General features: G+C 44.5%; 1 protein-coding gene across 1 annotated transcript in view; it reads left to right on the plus strand.

Moving 5' to 3' along the window:
- The first annotated feature begins 672 nt into the window (after positions 1-672).
- LOC147013155 (syntaxin-binding protein 1-like) overlaps positions 673-17,741 on the plus strand; it is a 51,656-nt gene continuing 34,587 nt past the window's right edge. The window contains exons 1-6 of the mRNA XM_085854773.1: positions 673-960; positions 3,188-3,237; positions 5,108-5,189; positions 9,156-9,232; positions 9,460-9,538; positions 10,794-10,897. Coding sequence (XP_085710899.1) covers positions 921-960; positions 3,188-3,237; positions 5,108-5,189; positions 9,156-9,232; positions 9,460-9,538; positions 10,794-10,897 — 432 coding nt within the window. The 5' untranslated portion in view covers positions 673-920. The remainder of the gene's footprint in view (positions 961-3,187; positions 3,238-5,107; positions 5,190-9,155; positions 9,233-9,459; positions 9,539-10,793; positions 10,898-17,741) is intronic.

Below are 17,741 nucleotides of genomic sequence, written 5' to 3' on the forward strand. Positions count from 1 at the left end.
CAATACACCCTCCCCTATCCCAAACACCCCTCCCACCCAACACACCTCCCTCCTTGACCAAATACACCCTCCCCCAACGAACACACCTCCTTCCTCGACCCAATACACCCCCCAACTAACACACCCTCCTCGACCAAATACACCCTCCCCTATCCAAAACACCCCTCTCACCCAACACACCTCCCTCCTCGACCCAATAGACCCTCCCCCACCCAATACACCCTCCCCTATCCAAAACACCCCTCTCACCCAACACACCTCCCTCCTCAACCCAATACACCCTCCCCCAACCAACACACCCCTCCTCGACCAAATACACCCACCCCTATCGAACACACCTCTCCTCGACCCAATACACCCTACCCTATCGAACACACCTCTCCTCGACCCAATACACCCCTCCCACCCAACACACCTCCCTCCTCGACCCAATACACCCTCCCCCAACGAAAACACCTCCCTCCTCGACCCAATACACCCTCCCCCAACGAAAACACCTCCCTCCTCGACCCAATACACCCTCCCCCAACGAAAACACCTCCCTCCTCGACCCAATACATCCTCCCCCAACTAACACACCCCTCCCCCACTCAATACACCCTCCCCTATCCAAAACACCCCTCTCACCCAACACACCTCCATCCTCCAACATCCATCCTCCTTTCCAACTTGACCTCGCCTCCATCCCTTTGAAGACTGTATTCGCTGTCTCCGTGTTTTTCCCGCCCAATACTCAACCTCTTCTCGGTCTCCCTCTCTTTATCTCTTACTCATTCATCCTCCCCCGCTCGTCTTACTCCCTCCCTCCCTCCTTCCCTCCCCGATCTCCTCCCTCTCTCCATCGCCGCTCATCGTGATCGCCCTCGGCGCTCCGATCCTCGACGCGAGCTGCGGCACGGCGACCAAACGGGATCACGATCATGGCTCCCAAGCGCGGACTGCAGACCGTCGTGGGCGAAAGTACGGACTCGCGACGCGCGTCGCTCGCGATTTGTCTCGTGCGATTCTAAATTTGTTGATTCGTGCGTTTGTCGGGTCTTCTCGCGTCCTCCCGACTCGAGTAGGTCCTGTTTCAGGGGGCGAGGGGTGGCCCGAGGAGACCCTTATCATGCAGAGCCCGCACACTAAAACCTGCGTTATCCGGCCGTCCTTTACTCGCTCAACACAGCAGCAACCTGCTTCGTTCCCACGGGCCGTGACACGTACTACGTACACCATGTTGTGGATCATTCGAGCAGCTCGGTGATCGCAGTCGGATTTCGCGTTCACTCAAAGATGCTAATTTATCCCTTGGAGTCACAAATCATAAGCGTCGTTAAGGAAACCAGTAACCACTCATGGTTAAGCTAACCAACCCTCCAAATGGCTTTGACGAAGCTATTGTAGGCGGTGTCGCCCATTGCCAACCGCAATGTTGTTCGTGCTGCGCATTTCGGCACGTCATCTCCACCACCCTCCCAACCTTCAGCTTGCTCCAATCGCTGGAACCCCCCCTCCCCCATCACCACCACCACCACCACAACCACCACCTCCACCACCTTCTCGCGAAACTGGTTATGGCCACCTATGGACAATTTTTGGACATTTCTCCTCCTCCTCTGATCGTCACCCCCAAGCTCGTGATACCCATTCTGTCGTCGAGCGCGGCGCATGTGCCCGACGTGACGTAGACATCGTGTGATGATCTCATAACTCCCCTCGTTCACGTCTCCCGTGCTTGCTTGCATTTTCTCACCTCGTTTGCCCGTGCTCATTTAACCGAGGTTCATTTCTGCAGGTTCACTCATCTGAGAAATTCCCGTGCAAGGTTCTGCGTCAATTGAACGACTAACTAACCGTCCTTCTCAAGCGACTGTTTCAAACACTGAACTACGACGAGTGGACATCGATCGGTCCATTCTTTGTTTTCTCGAGCTCCTTGTCGTGCGATGTTCCAGTTGAGAATGTCTTGTCGGATATGTAGAATCTCCTCAAGTACTCACTAAAGCTTGGTGGTGGCTTAGCGGTTAGGGTGGCTGGCTGAATTAACACCTGGTGGGGATGACTCAGCCTGTCATCCCCCTGAGATCGGTAAAATCCCACCTGCGTTGTTGATTATAATTAGTCCATGGGCTCCGAGTTCCCCCTGTCCTTTTTCTTGAAGCTCATCCACGATGACCACGAGTCTTAGATCAATGTAAATCAACAAGCTGACGCTCTCGGTCCCCCACCTTTTGGGTGGTATGAGGAATAAGATATCTGTAATACGAAAGCTAAATGTTGAACGGTTTTTGAAATATCACGGACACAAGCCGAGTTAATGAGGGGGTTGCCACCGAAACATAATTCAGCCAATCACCGCCCTGATCTAACGAGGTTGAGAAAATGTCATGAGGAATAGATATCTGCAATATGAAAGCGAAATGTTGAACGTTTTTTTGAAATATTCCGGAAGCAAACGTACAGCGAGTGCATGGACGGATGGTCGGTCGGTCCATCGGTCCCCCGTTTTAATGTCCCCCGTTTCCGACCTTGTCAGAAGTGCGGGGGACAAAAATACTTGCGAAAAGAAAGTTCCTACTCTGAAAAATATCTGGTGATGACCAGTTACGAGGACTCGTGCGGGCAGGAAGTTTAAACTCTTGGAAGTTCTGTTGCACTGGCATGTAATGGTCTCATTCTTGAAAAGGATAGTGCAAAAAGCAGGCCAGCAGACTGAGACACTGCCAACTACTATCTCCATAGCCTTAAAATAAAATAAAAACAGGACATTGTCACAAGGTCAGTCAAAGACTGCTGAGATACAATAGCAACAATGGAACTAAACGATTCAAGACATGACAATCGAGCTCAAAGCTATTATCCACCATTCATACCTTTGGAGAAAGGACAAGTCCTTGTGCCCCACGAGATGATTTAACCACAATGGGAAAATGTGCTCCATGGTTACACGGCTCTTGCACTGCATGGTAATCAGAATATTTTGAATAAACATGAATCGAAAACCAGAAATAAACAGAAATCTGCCGTGACTGCCGTCTGTCCTTTGACCTTGCCACGTGCCACTTGAGCGTTCCTCGCAACCAGGTCGGTGGAATCCAGCCATCTGTCTTGCTTCAATCCGGCTTAGTGGTTTGTTTGTTCTTTTTGAAAAATGCTGCTCCATGTCATTCATTTCACTGTATTTCAACTTGTTCTCGCACCACAGGGATAATGAACGAGGTCTTCAAGAAGGTGCACAAGAGGGGCCAATGGAAGGTAAGACAATGTGCTCGTGCTGGAAAGTGGGGGTTTCTACCTCGTTAGATACGTACAGGTGAACGGCTCTTTGTGTGTACAAATCCAATATCGGGGTCACCCCGAGTCTTACAAAAAAAATGTCAACACCTTGTCAAGGGTGGAATATTAAGGTGTACAGTATGTATTTGCTTCTGTTCCTGAATAATCATCCTTTGATTTTGAAAAGTTGTTGTTAAAGAAGTTATACGATGCTGAAATTTATTAAACTGCTTTTTTTTAACGCTACTGTGAAAAAGTCAACCTGCTTTACCTTTAACGGCTAACAACTAGTGCTGGTGGACGGGACACCCAGTTTAACGCCCATCCAAGGGACGGCACACGCATTGATGAATCGCCTTGCCTGCAAAACACCAGCATGGCAGTTTATACCTCTGCTGAGATTCGAAACCAGGCTAAACAGCTCAGAGGTGAGTGTGCATACCTCTAGGCCATCCTACCACTCCTCAAATCCCATGTCAGCTTCGAGTTGAGTGTGCATACCTCTAGGCCATCCTACCACTCCTCAAATCCCATGTCAGCTTCGAGCTAAGTGTACATACCTCTAGGCCATCCTACCACTCCTCAAATCCCATGTCAGCTTCGAGTTGAGTGTGCATACCTCTAGGCCATCCTACCACTCCTCAAATCCCATGTCAGCTTCGAGTTGAGTGTCCATACCTCTAGGCCATCCTACCACTCCTCAAATCCCATGTCAGCTTCGAGTTGAGTGTGCATACCTCTAGGCCATCCTACCACTCCTCAAATCCCATGTCAGCTTCGAGTTGAGTGTGCATACCTCTAGGCCATCCTACCACTCCTCAAATCCCATGTCAGCTTCGAGTTGAGTGTACATACCTCTAGGCCATCCTACCACTCCTCAAATCCCATGTCAGCTTCGAGTTGAGTGTGCATACCTCTAGGCCATCCTACCACTCCTCAAATCCCATGTCAGCTTCGAGCTAAGTGTGCATACCTCTAGGCCATCCTACCACTCCTCAAATCCCATGTCAGCTTCGAGCTAAGTGTGCATACCTCGAGGCCATCCTACCACTCCTCAAATCCCATGTCAGCTTCGAGCTAAGTGTGCATACCTCTAGGCCATCCTACCACTCCTCAAATCCCATGTCAGCTTCGAGCTAAGTGTGCATACCTCGAGGCCATCCTACCACTTCTCAAATCCCATGTACCATATGTGTTTGTCCATTGTTTACTGATATCCTTGTAATTCATGTAAAAAGTACACCAACGTCAAGCTCAGTTCGTACAAGTGCGTCCAAGCTCACCGATGACCCTTAGACCAGAATGAAAATTAATTAATTTAATATACTATCAAAACGTTATAAAGCAACCCGACTGCTTTGTGGATCAGGAAGCAAATAATGTAAGGTTGAAATAACGAATTGTAGGAAAACAACTGATTCACGAAACATAAAGATCAATTTTGTTTCTGTTTGTGTGTGTCACTTTTTCTGTCGATTCCTTCTGTTCGTCGAACGAAGGACAAGACAGCTTTTGTGGTGAAATATTCCTGCTCAGAATTGTTCGGAAGACCCAGGAAGCGCATTCATTTTATCCTTTAAAGAAATATCCCTCTCTCATGAGAAATTCATGGTTTTACTTGTTTCGTTCTCAGGGTATTTATTATTTTATTTCCTTCTTTGTTGAACCCATTACTTACACAAGTGCAAACTTGTACATCTCTGTTTCTTCCACTCAACGTCTCAGCCCTTGTACATACTGTCTGAGAATTTCTTTGATCACCTCACTGTTCCTGATCAAAAGCATCCACATCATGATCTTGTGAATATGTGAGTGGTTTGTGATATTGAGAGCAGTCATTGGTTTGCAGGTGCTGGTGGTTGATCAGCTCAGCATGCGAATGCTTTCTTGCTGTTGCCGCATGACTGACATCCTTTCTGAGGGCATTACAAGTGAGAGACCAGAGGGGGGAGGGGGATGGGGACTTGGTGTCATACAGATACCAACAGGAAATTGTGTATTCTCCAACACTAGAATATCTCGTGCAACTACATTTATGGCCATTTTAACTTCCACCACATTTATCCTTCTCTGCTTTCTTCTCTCTTGCTCATCTATTTTTGTCTTCGTACTAACATGCTGAAAGTACTTTATATGGATGTTGCATTCTGACCCTGCACCGTCTAAAGCAATAAAAAAAAACTCTTTCTCTCCTTCTCTTTCTTATTTCCTCTTCCATCCATTCATTTTTCACAATAAATTTACATTTTCCCCACCAGGAACATTATCATGCTCTTCACAGTTGACGGATGTATGTGTTGTATCACAAGCAGTGTTAAAAACATTCTCAGAGTGAGATACTTGCAATAACATTCCTAGAAATGTCAAGTTTTTATTTTTCATTGTATGATAAACAGTTAAAGATTTGATTTTTTACATGTGTGTGTATATATATATATATATATATATATATATATATATATATATATATATATATATATATATATATATATATATATATATATATATATATATATATTGTTGTGGATCTCCACCGCGCCGGCGTGCGGGCGACCGCTTTTAGCTAATTTGCGGCCGCACGCGCCCACCAGACGGGCAATCCTTGTCACAGCTTTCGGATCAACGCCAAAATCCAGCAACGGGTGTGTTTTTAACCACACCATAGATCTGTCAACTTTTCTGTCCACGCACTACAGGGTTGATCGCCGAATTGTCGATTTACCTAATTATTCGCGCAGACAGAAATGCCGGGGATTTACACCTCAACGGAGCCTGCACGAAAACGAGCCGCTTTTAAGGAGCTCGTTCCGTTTGCGATTTGCCGAGCGGTTTTATATCGCCAAGCCCCGTTGGATCCGATTACTTTATCGGCTATTAAAAGCCAGCTAATATTCCAAACGCAATTACGACAGCTTAATGGAGGAAGGGACGCAACGAGCAGGTGAATATTCAACAAAAGGGGTTATTTAGAACACATGCACGCTTGCAGTCAAGGCAATGAATGGGGTAGGGACAAGACGCGAGCAAACAAAAGAACTACAGCCGTTCCATTCATTATTTACACAATCACTTAGTCAGTTCTAGTTATAGGACAAGGCGCCACAACTTCCATGCAAAGAAAACCCCAGGAAAGGAAAGGGTAGAACAGGGCCCGTAGGCCTTTAATGTTCCGCGGAGCTGTGAAGACCGAAAGAGCTCCGCGAGACCGCGCAGGTTACCTGCCACCCTTGTGGTGACTCGCTGGACGACCCCCGATGTCTTGCCGTCAACACGGCAGCTGGTGTGATGACGACTCGGTTGGTCCGGGCCTTGCCGTGCGGCCTGGTCGATTGGGCCTAGCCGACGACGCCTCAGAGGAGCGAACGGACCTTGCTCTTTTAGAGTTGCTACTCTCTTAAGAGCCCACTAACTCCTCAGCGTCGCTCAGGCCGTCCAGAGTCCTGATCACCTCGGAACTTTATACCACTGGTTGGCGACTTCTCGCCGCTGCCTCCACCAACCAACAGCCCTGCGCTGGACTCGAATTTCTCCCGGACTCCATGCTCCGCTGCGCTCCGACGAGCAACAGCCCTGCACTGAACTCGAACCTCTCCCAGACTCCAAGCTCCGCTGCGCTCAGACGAGCAACAGCCCTGCACTGGACTCGAACTTCTCCTGGACGCCAAGCTCAACTCAACTCGACTTCAGAGCTCCACTTGTACTCAACTGCCGGCTTGGCGTCCCAGCGCGCCCTTTTATGGGGTACGGGGGTGCGTTTGGTCTTTTACCTCTGACCTTCCACCCCCCAGCTGGCTCCGCCCCTTTTGTCATTTTGATCCGATCTCGCCGCCAAACGCGGAGAAAGCGGGCGTGGTTGAAATCACCGGCTCTCGCCCCAACGAGGGAGTCCCCGCGTCTGTCGGTGGAGATGCCGCTCGTCCGTGGAATGCCGTTGCTGGCAAAAAGATGGCGGCATCTGTGGAGATGAAGGTGAGGAGATGTTGGCGGTTGTTGGTTAAGGTGGTGAGGAGATATTGTTTAAAATAACAATAGAAAATAATAATACTACCTCAAAGGTTCACAGCCCGGCTCACGAATAAATCCCGTTAGACATCGGTGGGGAAATCTATCTGGACACACACTTATCGACATAACTGATCTTCGGGGAACCTGAATGGTGATCTGTGAATTTCCTCAGCCGTAACAATATATATGTACTAGTTGGGTATGCTCGCACATTGTAACAACGAATCTTGCTTCCCCATTGTCTCGGGTCACTCACCTGCATTTGTTTTTTTCATTTATTTATATTTGCATTTATGGATGCTTTCCGATTGTTCTGTGATTTTTTTTTCCAGGTATATCGGCTTCGATATCCTTCGGCATGAGAAATTAGCGTGCTTCCCCATTGTCTCGGGTCGCTCACCTGCATTTGTTTGTTTTTTTTAATTTATTTATTTTCATCTATTCATATTTTTATTTACGGACACTTTCCAATGGTTCTGTGATTTTTTTGTGGCGTATCAACTTTGTTTTTTTTTTGTTGTTGCTGTTGAGGTTCGCCCTAAACAAGGATGAAAGCCACTATTTGTAAAGGGCTTCAAAGAAAAAGAAGTAAAAGAAAAAATGGCACAACCATCACCTAGTCCTCAAACAAGGAAACCTCTTCACAGGACAACAACTTTGAAGGAGGGGGTAACTCGGCCAGGCGGAAAAAATAAATTTTCCTACCCCCCATTGGGTGTTTTTTCGGAGACACCAACTCTTATCTGTATTGGATGGCCGTTTGCTTCCGAAGGGAACTCTTCCACCTTTTGTCAGATGGTTTTCGTCCTGGCAAGGTGTCACAGTCACCCTCCCCACCAGCAAAGCCAGTGAGGGGGTGCTGGTTTAGTCACCGACAACCAGACCATTGCGGCAAGTTGCACTGGGTTACATGTTACCGGTGGCAGTCCCAAAAGACTGACCTGACTGAAATGTCCGTCGTTTGATGTCTGTTGGCATGCAAAATTTCAGCTTTCTATGTCACTAGGAAGGTACTGAACATTAATATCAGTCAGTCAGTCAGTGGTTAGAACGAGCTTTATATATTAGATACACCAGAAAAAGTACCTGTCCCCAATGACGGGAAAAGTTTAAATTAATCTATCAATTTAAATTATTTCATGGACTTGAAAAAGATTAATAGTGTTGCACTCTTGGTTTCACTCAGAGTCAAATAACCAATCAGCAGCTTTTTAAATGGCAGTAGCAACCAACATAAACAGGAGACACGACAGTTTGATGTGTGTGTATGTACATTGTACATATATACATATATATATATATATATATATATATATATATATATATATATATATATATATACATATTTATATTAGATGTAGAAAGAAAAATAAAAAAACATTTAATGGACTGTTCCGAGTATGTTGTTCCACAAAACATTTGAACGGTCACACGCGTGTGCAAAGCATTCAAGACCCCGATGGTGATTTTTGTGTTCCCACCATCTTCATTTTCTATTCTATCTTGTAGTCCACTCCCCCATCCCCAACCCCCCTAATTTTCTAAAATTCACCTTTTCTCAAACTACCCCTCTCCTTCCTCCCACAAACATAATGTATAGATGGCCAAATTATTGCTGCCTTGCCTTATGGTAGATGCAAATATAATGTGCTCGGATCGGTATTTTGTTACAAAAATGGAAAACTCACTCAGACGGTTTACTCAAATATCCAGAATCATCTACTGAAGATTCACTAAGTGGGTATTAGGTAGCAAGAGATGTCTTTAGATCGCCGAACCCATTACCTAAGAGTTTCACAATTTCAATGCACCTCAGTTCCAACCTTGGTGCCATCAGTTATCATGAAGTGCATTGTGACTTCCTGTGGTCTTGTTTTTCTCCCAATCCATAGTTGTTGAAGATCTTCACAAAGTTAGGGAAACATTACCGAGCCTGGAGGCCGTATACCTCATCACACCTACTGATAAGGTGAAGGAGCTGTGCTGCTTTATACAGTATGATGTTTGTTTTTTTCTTCATGTAGGTTGCCGTGGACTCTTTCGTTGCACACAGTTTCTCTTTACTTATTAAATGAAAAGTCAAAAAGCAGTTTTTTTAATGAATGGACAAATGTCATGATTTTGACGAAATTAATCAGGATTGTTTCACAACCTAAAAATCCTCTTAACAATTCCTGCTGCCTCACTCCTTCCCAGTCTACCGAGGTTCTCATGGATGACTTCATGGACTCCATGAATTACCGATATCGGGCTGCACACGTCTTCTTCACCGACTGTGAGTGATCACTGCAGTGATCCAGTTAGATCGGGATTGGTATATCAATTGGTCTCTCAAGATCTTGCACGCTAGACATTTCAGTCTCTGCTCAAATCACTTGGTGCTTGTTCCTTTGATCGAAGAGAGGAACTTTTACTTTGCTATAATTTTGTCAGAGGCCAAAGGGATGAAGTTAGCCTCAAAATAGCCTCCACTGCTAATGCTACTTGATGAGGAAGACAGTTGGAAGTTCAGATATTGAGTTGCATTATTATATTTTGAGAAACAGATGGCTGTAAGTGCTCAAACACGACATTTTCATCTCTTGAGTTTTTGTAACATATCATTGTCGTTTTTTCACAGATGTAGCACTTCTATGCCCACCACAAGTTAGCCTGGAACCAGAAAGAGATCACCATAATATAGAGACTAACATCATATCTAGGCCACATTCACTTATCCCCTCCTGGAAGGTGATTCGTGAGTCGTTTGGGTTTTTTGTGAAAATACAACCATCATCCTCCACCCTATCCTGTGACATCACAGATTCTTGGGGTACCATGCGGTCATTTCTGTTGTCAAATACATCCAGTGGTGCCCATCTCCAACCAGGGCCAAATTTTAGTTGCAATTTGGAATTTGGCCAGGGTGCTGGTGATCATCGCCAACTCGTCGTCAAAAGAGATTATTAACATCCACCACCTATGCCAGTAGACAGGTCCCCAGTTGAACGTCTATCCGAGGGACAACGCACTTTGTGATGCAAATTTGTGAAGCACCAATCCAACAGTTGATAATAATTAATCAGTTTTGAGACTCAAATCCCGAATAGATAGCTCAGGGGCTTAACTGCTCTACCTCTGCACCATCCTATCGGACGATAAATAATCCATTAGCAGCATTATAATTCTGAGACTATTTCGGTTTCTACATGGTAAGAATTTAAACCCTTTAGTCTGCTGCGTTAAGCCAGCTCTGAACCCACAACATCTGGTATGCCACCAGACTGTCCTCACTACGAAGCCACCGCTGTCCCTGTTGAGAACGGAATTATATTATCGAGCTTCCTACCCAAAAAGTTTCTCCTGATCTAAAGTCACATCGTTGTCAAAGATTGTATATCAAAGAAAACATTTAATTTTGAAGTTCATTGATGGCAACGTTTCTGCAGAAATCCATCGTAATTTTTGCATCGGTCTTTGTGGAGTAATTTTTGAAAGCTACCACTGAAGAATTGATCCTTCCTTCTCTCCCTGCTTATACACCCCAACAGCATGTCCCGATGCACTCTTTAACAAGCTTGTGAAGTCACACTGTGCCAAGGCCATCAAGACTCTGCAGGAGATCAATATCGCGTTCTTGCCCTGCGAGGCTCAGGTGAAGATTGGTTTCAAGAGTAACTGAGCTACTCGTTTTTAATATATCCGATTTATTTTATTACTTTGTAAAAAAAAATAATATATATATATATATATATATATATATATATATATATATATATATATATATATATATATATATATGCTCATGTATGAACAAGGCAACAGATACAAATGAGCAGGTGGATGAACAAGAAGAGAAAGACCTCGAGAACGGAGGACTTAATGTGGGAGTGGTTAACAGGGGGTAGAAAAGACCTCAGTTCAGGATGGAAGACGGTATGAAATGGTGTTGTTGATTCCCAGGATGCAAGGAGACCTGAGTCTATCAAGAGCAATCCAATAATTATTTGTAGTTTTCATTAAATGCCTCTCAGACTCCGCAGGTTTTGATATTTGACCCAATAAAAGTGTGGCAACCAACCATTTCCCAGGTACGATGTGAAGTACAGGTGAGAATTTCTAGAAATCACTATGTAGAGCTGGTGACCAGAAAATTTGCAGAGTAAAAACAATTGTTTTGCTAGCCAGCAGAAGCCGGTGGTAAAAATATCACGATATAAAAAAGAGGAAGCCTTTTTATCTTGCACTGCAGTCATTCCACCTCATATCATCGGAGACCTGCCAGTTGACTCCCTCAGATTTACTTTAAACTTTCATAAAATAGTACCCAGGTATCAAAATGAAGCTGCGTAAAATTTTAGGTCCATAGATGCGGTCAACTCCGAGATATTGAGGGTTGAAAATGTGGTTGTGGCCCTATTTTTATGGTCGTTGCGAGCATCACAAAATGAACGGCTACTTTTAAACTCCCACAACTTTTTAAATATTAATGCTAGAGCCTCGAAATTTTCAGAGATTATTCTTCTATAACTGCTCTGTAAGAAACAAACTCCCCGTTCTCTCAATATTTGACACTTTTGTGAACTTGAATATGCTCTTTCCAATGGTTAGCAATTTGAAGTGGTATACCTTGTCATATATTTGCAATCCTCACCTGAATTTTGAGGAAAAATGAAAATTTTCAATTTTTGAGGAATCATGACTGTATTATATATGACTGATTAAGAAAAGTAAACATGTATTTGAATACTACTACCATACAGTTATTACATGAACAATTTTCAAGCTTTTGGGATGGGTCAATAAAAATATATGGGGTCTCTAAGTTGGGTCTTCATACAAAACCAACATTTTTTTTTCTGGATTTCAACTGTTCAGGTCATAAAATTTAGCAGAGGTATACTGAGTTTTTTGTTTGTTTCTTACAGAGCAGTTATAGAAGAATAATCTCTGAAAATTTTAAGGCTCTAGCATTAATATTTAAAAAGTTGTGGGAGTTTAAAAGTAGCAGTTCATTTTGTGATGCTCGCAACGACCATAAAAATAGGGCCACAACCACATTTTCAACCCTCAATCTCTCGCAGTTGACCGCATCTATGGACCTAAAATTTTATGCAGCTTCATTTTGATACCTGGGAACTATTTTATGAAAGTTTAAAGTAAATCTGAGGGGATCAACTGGGAACATTTTCTTACATTTGGTGATTTCAGATGGAATGACTCACCATACCAGTTAAAAGCTCAAAAATGGGAGGTTATATAAGGAATGTCTTGAGTTGTAATTGTATGCACCTGGTGCTTAAATAAAAGAAGGAAGTAAAATAAGAACAACAATCAAAGGGAAGACCAAATACTGCAGTGGAGTCATCAGGAGGAACCTGGATAGAATTTGGGTTTCAGCCGCTACTCCACTTCCCTCAAACCCATCCAGGCGCAGACAAGTGAGCCTTACAGAAAACTTTCTGCAATAATTCACTTCTCCTTAGACAAATGAATAAATAAAGAGAGAAATGAAAAGTAAAAGAGATGAAACAGAAGAAAAAGCAAGAACAAGTCGAGGTACATTCAAAGTACACCACCCCCTTGCCAAATAAATAAATAACAAATCCTCCAGCGTGTGACATTGCCAGGGCGCCTTTGGTGCCCGGCGATGCAGCCGTGCAGTCCACGGAGACGAAATTGGGAGGGAGCAGTGTGCAATAATTGATTAATTACGTAATAAATAAATAAAAAGTAATCGTAAAATAATTAATTTATTAATCAATTGGCTCATAGCAAACAAAACCCACTCCTGTTTCATCCGAATGTGTAACTTTTTGAAAATTGAGTAATTGATCAAAAAATGAATAATAATTAATCGATTAATTGAATAATGACTAAATCAAAAATACTCTTTACAGCCAAATCACTTGTTCACCGTCGTGTCCAAATATCGGCTTCCTCGCTCAAAGGATGGCTCAGATATCGCCCGTACAAACAAACAAATACACAATTGAAAAATCACCTAGAGAGTGACAATTGGCGAAAAGGAATGGCACTCCGTAGAGCGCATACCTTTTGCAAGGCTGAACAGTATAAATTTTGTATCCCGCTGATCGGTCAGATCTGAATCCGTACCTGAAACAAAATCGAATCGGCTTGTTCTTGTCATCGAACCAACTCTTCCACCTTGTTTAGTCACAAGTCGTCCACAACTTTTTGAGATATCATGCTATATATCATTTTTGGCCTGATCTCTCAATGGTGAAGAATCACTTAAATAATTACCGAATCTGCATCCAGATTCAGATCTTCACCAAAACCGAATCAATTTTTCCTTTTTATATGCCTAACCTGCCCACAAAGTTCCTGCGGAATCCATCAATAACCTTTTGAGATATTATGCTACATAGCATTTTTGGCCCAATTTCTCAATGGTGAAGAATCAGTTAAAAATTAAATAATTCTCATATCCAGATCAGGATTCGGATCTTGACAAAAATTGAATGAATTCTTTCCAGTGGCACTCCCAACATGTCCAAGTTTCCTGTGAATCCATCCATAACCTTCTGAGATATTATGCTATATATTATTTTTGGCCCTCTCAATGGTTGAAGAATCACTTTAAAAATTATCGGATTCGGATATTCACAAAAATTGAAGCAATTAGTCCTTGTCACACACTCAATATGACAACCAAGTTTCATCCGAATCCGTCCCCAACTTTTTGAGATATCATGCAATATCTTTTCCTTCATCGTAATGCAAGTCGTTCCTTCTCACATCTACTGTAATCTAAATTCATGACTTTTTTTTTCAACAGGCTCTGTCTTCTTTTCGGTATTGATTCCCTGTGCACACATTATCTTATTATTGTGCACCCTGCTCTATACCGACCATCGGTTCTGCTAAGGCAGTTTACTTGACTCGGGATACAGTCCTGAGCACGTCGCCACTCTGATGCTGGATACTCGGCTCGGTGTGCAAGGAATTGAAATTGTTCAGGTTGCCGGCGATAGCTCACTTTGTGTGACCATGTGACTTTGTGTGATCAAGGTCATATTTGCCACGGCGGCCGTGGGGTCTCCAAAATCTACGGCCACGAGCAATTATACGGCGGCCGCAGTATTTCCACGGTCACACAATGTAGCAGTCACATATGTTTTTATTTTTCGGGGAGCTGCACGGCGTATTTATAAATTGTGGAGACCGAAAACGTGGGGTTGCTGTACGGTCTTTGATTTGATGTCGCACGGTGACCTTAGGGCGTTCCTGCGGCGGCCATAGAATTTTCAAGGCAGATGCAAGGTGCCCGCAAGGCGACCGCAGGGGGGCCCTAAGGCGAAAGTGCGGCCAGACGGACGGTAACGAATGGGTTAATTTTTTTTTTTACCAGTTTTTTTTTTTTTGGCTTGTCGAATTGCTACGGCGAACGTAGAAATGAAAAAAAGTTATAACTCCGCGTTATAATTCCACGGCGACCTTACGGCCTGTAAAATATAGCCATACGGCGTAGGGCCACCCTGAGGCCACCTCAGAAACTCTGCGGCCGCCGCACGTTTCTGTCAATTCAGAGGGTGTACGGCCGCCGTATCCTCGCCGTAGAGCAAATGTGACTTAGGCCTTACTCTTCGCGAAAGGCAACAATTAATGCTGGCACACACTGATGAATTACCCTGCCTACAAAACGCCAGGATGACAGCTTATAGCTGGGCCAGGATTCAAACCCAGGCTCAACACCTCAGAGGTGAGTGTCAATACTCTGGACTCAAGACTATCCTGGCAGCAAGAGAATACATGCACTTTCATGTCTCCAAAGGTTTAGATCATAATATCGACATTCTACAGAGTACACCTGGGTCACCTTCTGTGTGTGTGTGTGTGTGTGTGTGTGTGTGTGTGTGTGTGTGTGTGTGTGTGTGTGTGTGTGTGTGTGTACGTGTGTGTGTGTGTGTGCGTGTGTGTGTGTGTGTGTGTGTGTGTGTGTGTGTGTGTGTGTGTGTGTGTGTGTGTGTGTGTGTGTGTGTACGTGTGTATGTGTACGTGTGTGTGTGTACGTGTGTGTGTACGTGTGTGTGTACTAGTGTGTGTATGTGTGTGTGTACGTGTGTGTGTACGTGTTTGTTGTTCATGAAGCATAACATATTCTCTCTGCTAATTCCCCTACCTCCACCCCTCTTTCTCTTTGTCCCATCCTTGCTTTACCCTCTGCCAATACAGTGCAGCACCCTCTTCCCACATCTCTCTCTCTCTCTCTCTCTCTCTCTCTCTCTCTCTCTCTCTCTCTCTCTCTCTCTCTCTCTCTCTCTCTCTCTCTCTCTCTCTCTCTCTCTCTCTCTCTCTCTCTCTCTCTCTCTCTCTCTCTCTCTCTCTCTCTCTCTCTCTCTCTCTCTCTCTCTCTCTCTCTCTCTCTCTCTCTCTCTCTCTCTCTCTCTCTCTCTCTCTCTCTCTCTCTCTCTCTCTCTCTCTCTCTCTCTCTCTCTCTCTCTCTCTCTCTCTCTCTCTCTCTCTCTCTCTCTCTCTCTCTCTCTCTCTCTCTCTCTCTCTCTCTCTCTCTCTCTCTCTCTCTCTCTCTCTCTCTCTCTCTCTCTCTCTCTCTCTCTCTCTCTCTCTCTCTCTCTCTCTCTCTCTCTCTCTCTCTCTCTCTCTCTCTCTCTCTCTCTCTCTCTCTCTCTCTCTCTCTCTCTCTCTCTCTCTCTCTCTCTCTCTCTCTCTCTCTCTCTCTCTCTCTCTCTCTCTCTCTCTCTCTCTCTCTCTCTCTCTCTCTCTCTCTCTCTCTCTCTCTCTCTCTCTCTCTCTCTCTCTCTCTCTCTCTCTCTCTCTCTCTCTCTCTCTCTCTCTCTCTCTCTCTCTCTCTCTTTCTCTTTCTCTTTCTCTTTCTCTTTCTCTTTCTCTTTCTCTTTCTCTTTCTCTTTCTCTTTCTCTTTCTCTTTCTCTTTCTCTTTCTCTTTCTCTTTCTCTTTCTCTCTCTCTTCTCTCTTCTCTCTTCTCTCTTCTCTCTTTCTCTTCTCTCTTTCTCTTTCTCTTTCTCTTTCTCTTTCTCTTTCTCTTTCTCTTTCTCTTTCTCTCTCTCTCTCTCTCTCTTTTTCTCTTTCTCTTGACGGGGTTTGTCTCTGGACGTGTTGGGGTGATGTTTGTCTCCAGATGTGTCAGGACAGTGTTTGTCTCTGGACGCGTCCAGGCGGTGTTTGTCTCGGGACACGTCCGGGTGGTGTTTGTCTCCTGATACATCCAGGTGGTGTTTGTCACTGGACAGCTTGGCTCTGAATGTGTCTTGGTAGTGTTTGTCGCTGAACTTATCTGGGCAGTATTTATATCTGGATGGGAGTTTGTCTCCGGATGTGTCTGAGTAGTGTTTATCTCCAGACGGCTTGGCTCTGGATGTGTCTGAGTAGTGTTTAACTCCAGACGGCTTGTCTCCGGATGTGTCTGAGTAGTGTTTAACTCCAGATGGCTTGTCTCCGGATGTGTCTGAGTAGTGTTTAACTCCAGATGGCTTGTCTCCGGATGTGTCTGAGTAGTGTTTAACTCCAGACGGCTTGGCTCCGGATGTGTCTGAGTAGTATTTAACTCCAGACGGCTTGTCTCCGGATGTGTCTGAGTAGTGTTTAACTCCAGATGGCTTGTCTCCGGATGTGTCTGAGTAGTGTTTAACTCCAGATGGCTTGTCTCCGGATGTGTCTGAGTAGTGTTTAACTCCAGACGGCTTGTCTCCGGATGTGTCTGAGTAGTGTTTATCTCCAGACGGCTTGGCTCCGGATGTGTCTGAGTAGTGTTTAACTCCAGACGGCTTGTCTCCGGATGCATCCGGCGGGTTGTTTTACCTCTGGACGTGTCAGGACGGTATTTATCTCTGTGCCGTATTTACAGTATGACCGGTAGAAAACGGATTTCAGACATTACTATGTTTCCATCCTCACTGTGATTCTATGCAGAATAATTTTGATTCGACAGGATGAATCGTAATTAATGCTCCACCACACGTCTGCCTTCCCTTCCTCTCACCACACGTCTGCCTTCCCTTCCTCTCACCACACGTCTGCCTTCCCTTCCTCTCACCTCACACTGTCTTCCCTTCCCCCACCCCTCCTCGCTCCTTCTCCCTCCTCTCTCTCTCTCTTCCCCCTCTCTGTCTCTCTCACACCCTCCCTGTCTCTTCCCCCCTCTTTTTCTCCTCCCCCCCCTTTAGTATTCCCCTTAACAAAGCGACGGGTGGTATTTGCTTGTATATTAATATGGTTCGATTTCTGCATAGATAGCGTCACAGTCACTGCTTGAAACTTTTACCTACTGCGTCCATCCATTTTACATGGCCTACGTGGTGTTCTCTCAGGATAAATAATTCAATGAAAATGACAGATTTGTTCCCAGCAATCCGCACAGTTTGACAAAAGAATAGATAACGGTTTTACCAATTGTCACAGCCACACTGATTTGCATTGTAGAAGGGTAATGTGTAATTTCTTCCATAATATGCAAATTTGAATCAACAAGTGTGGTGTAAAGTATGTTCTGTTTTA

The sequence above is a fragment of the Eptatretus burgeri genome, chromosome 14, assembly GCF_056783735.1.
Source record: "Eptatretus burgeri isolate ZD-2024b chromosome 14, Ebu_testis_v1, whole genome shotgun sequence".
NCBI lineage: Eukaryota > Metazoa > Chordata > Myxini > Myxiniformes > Myxinidae > Eptatretus > Eptatretus burgeri.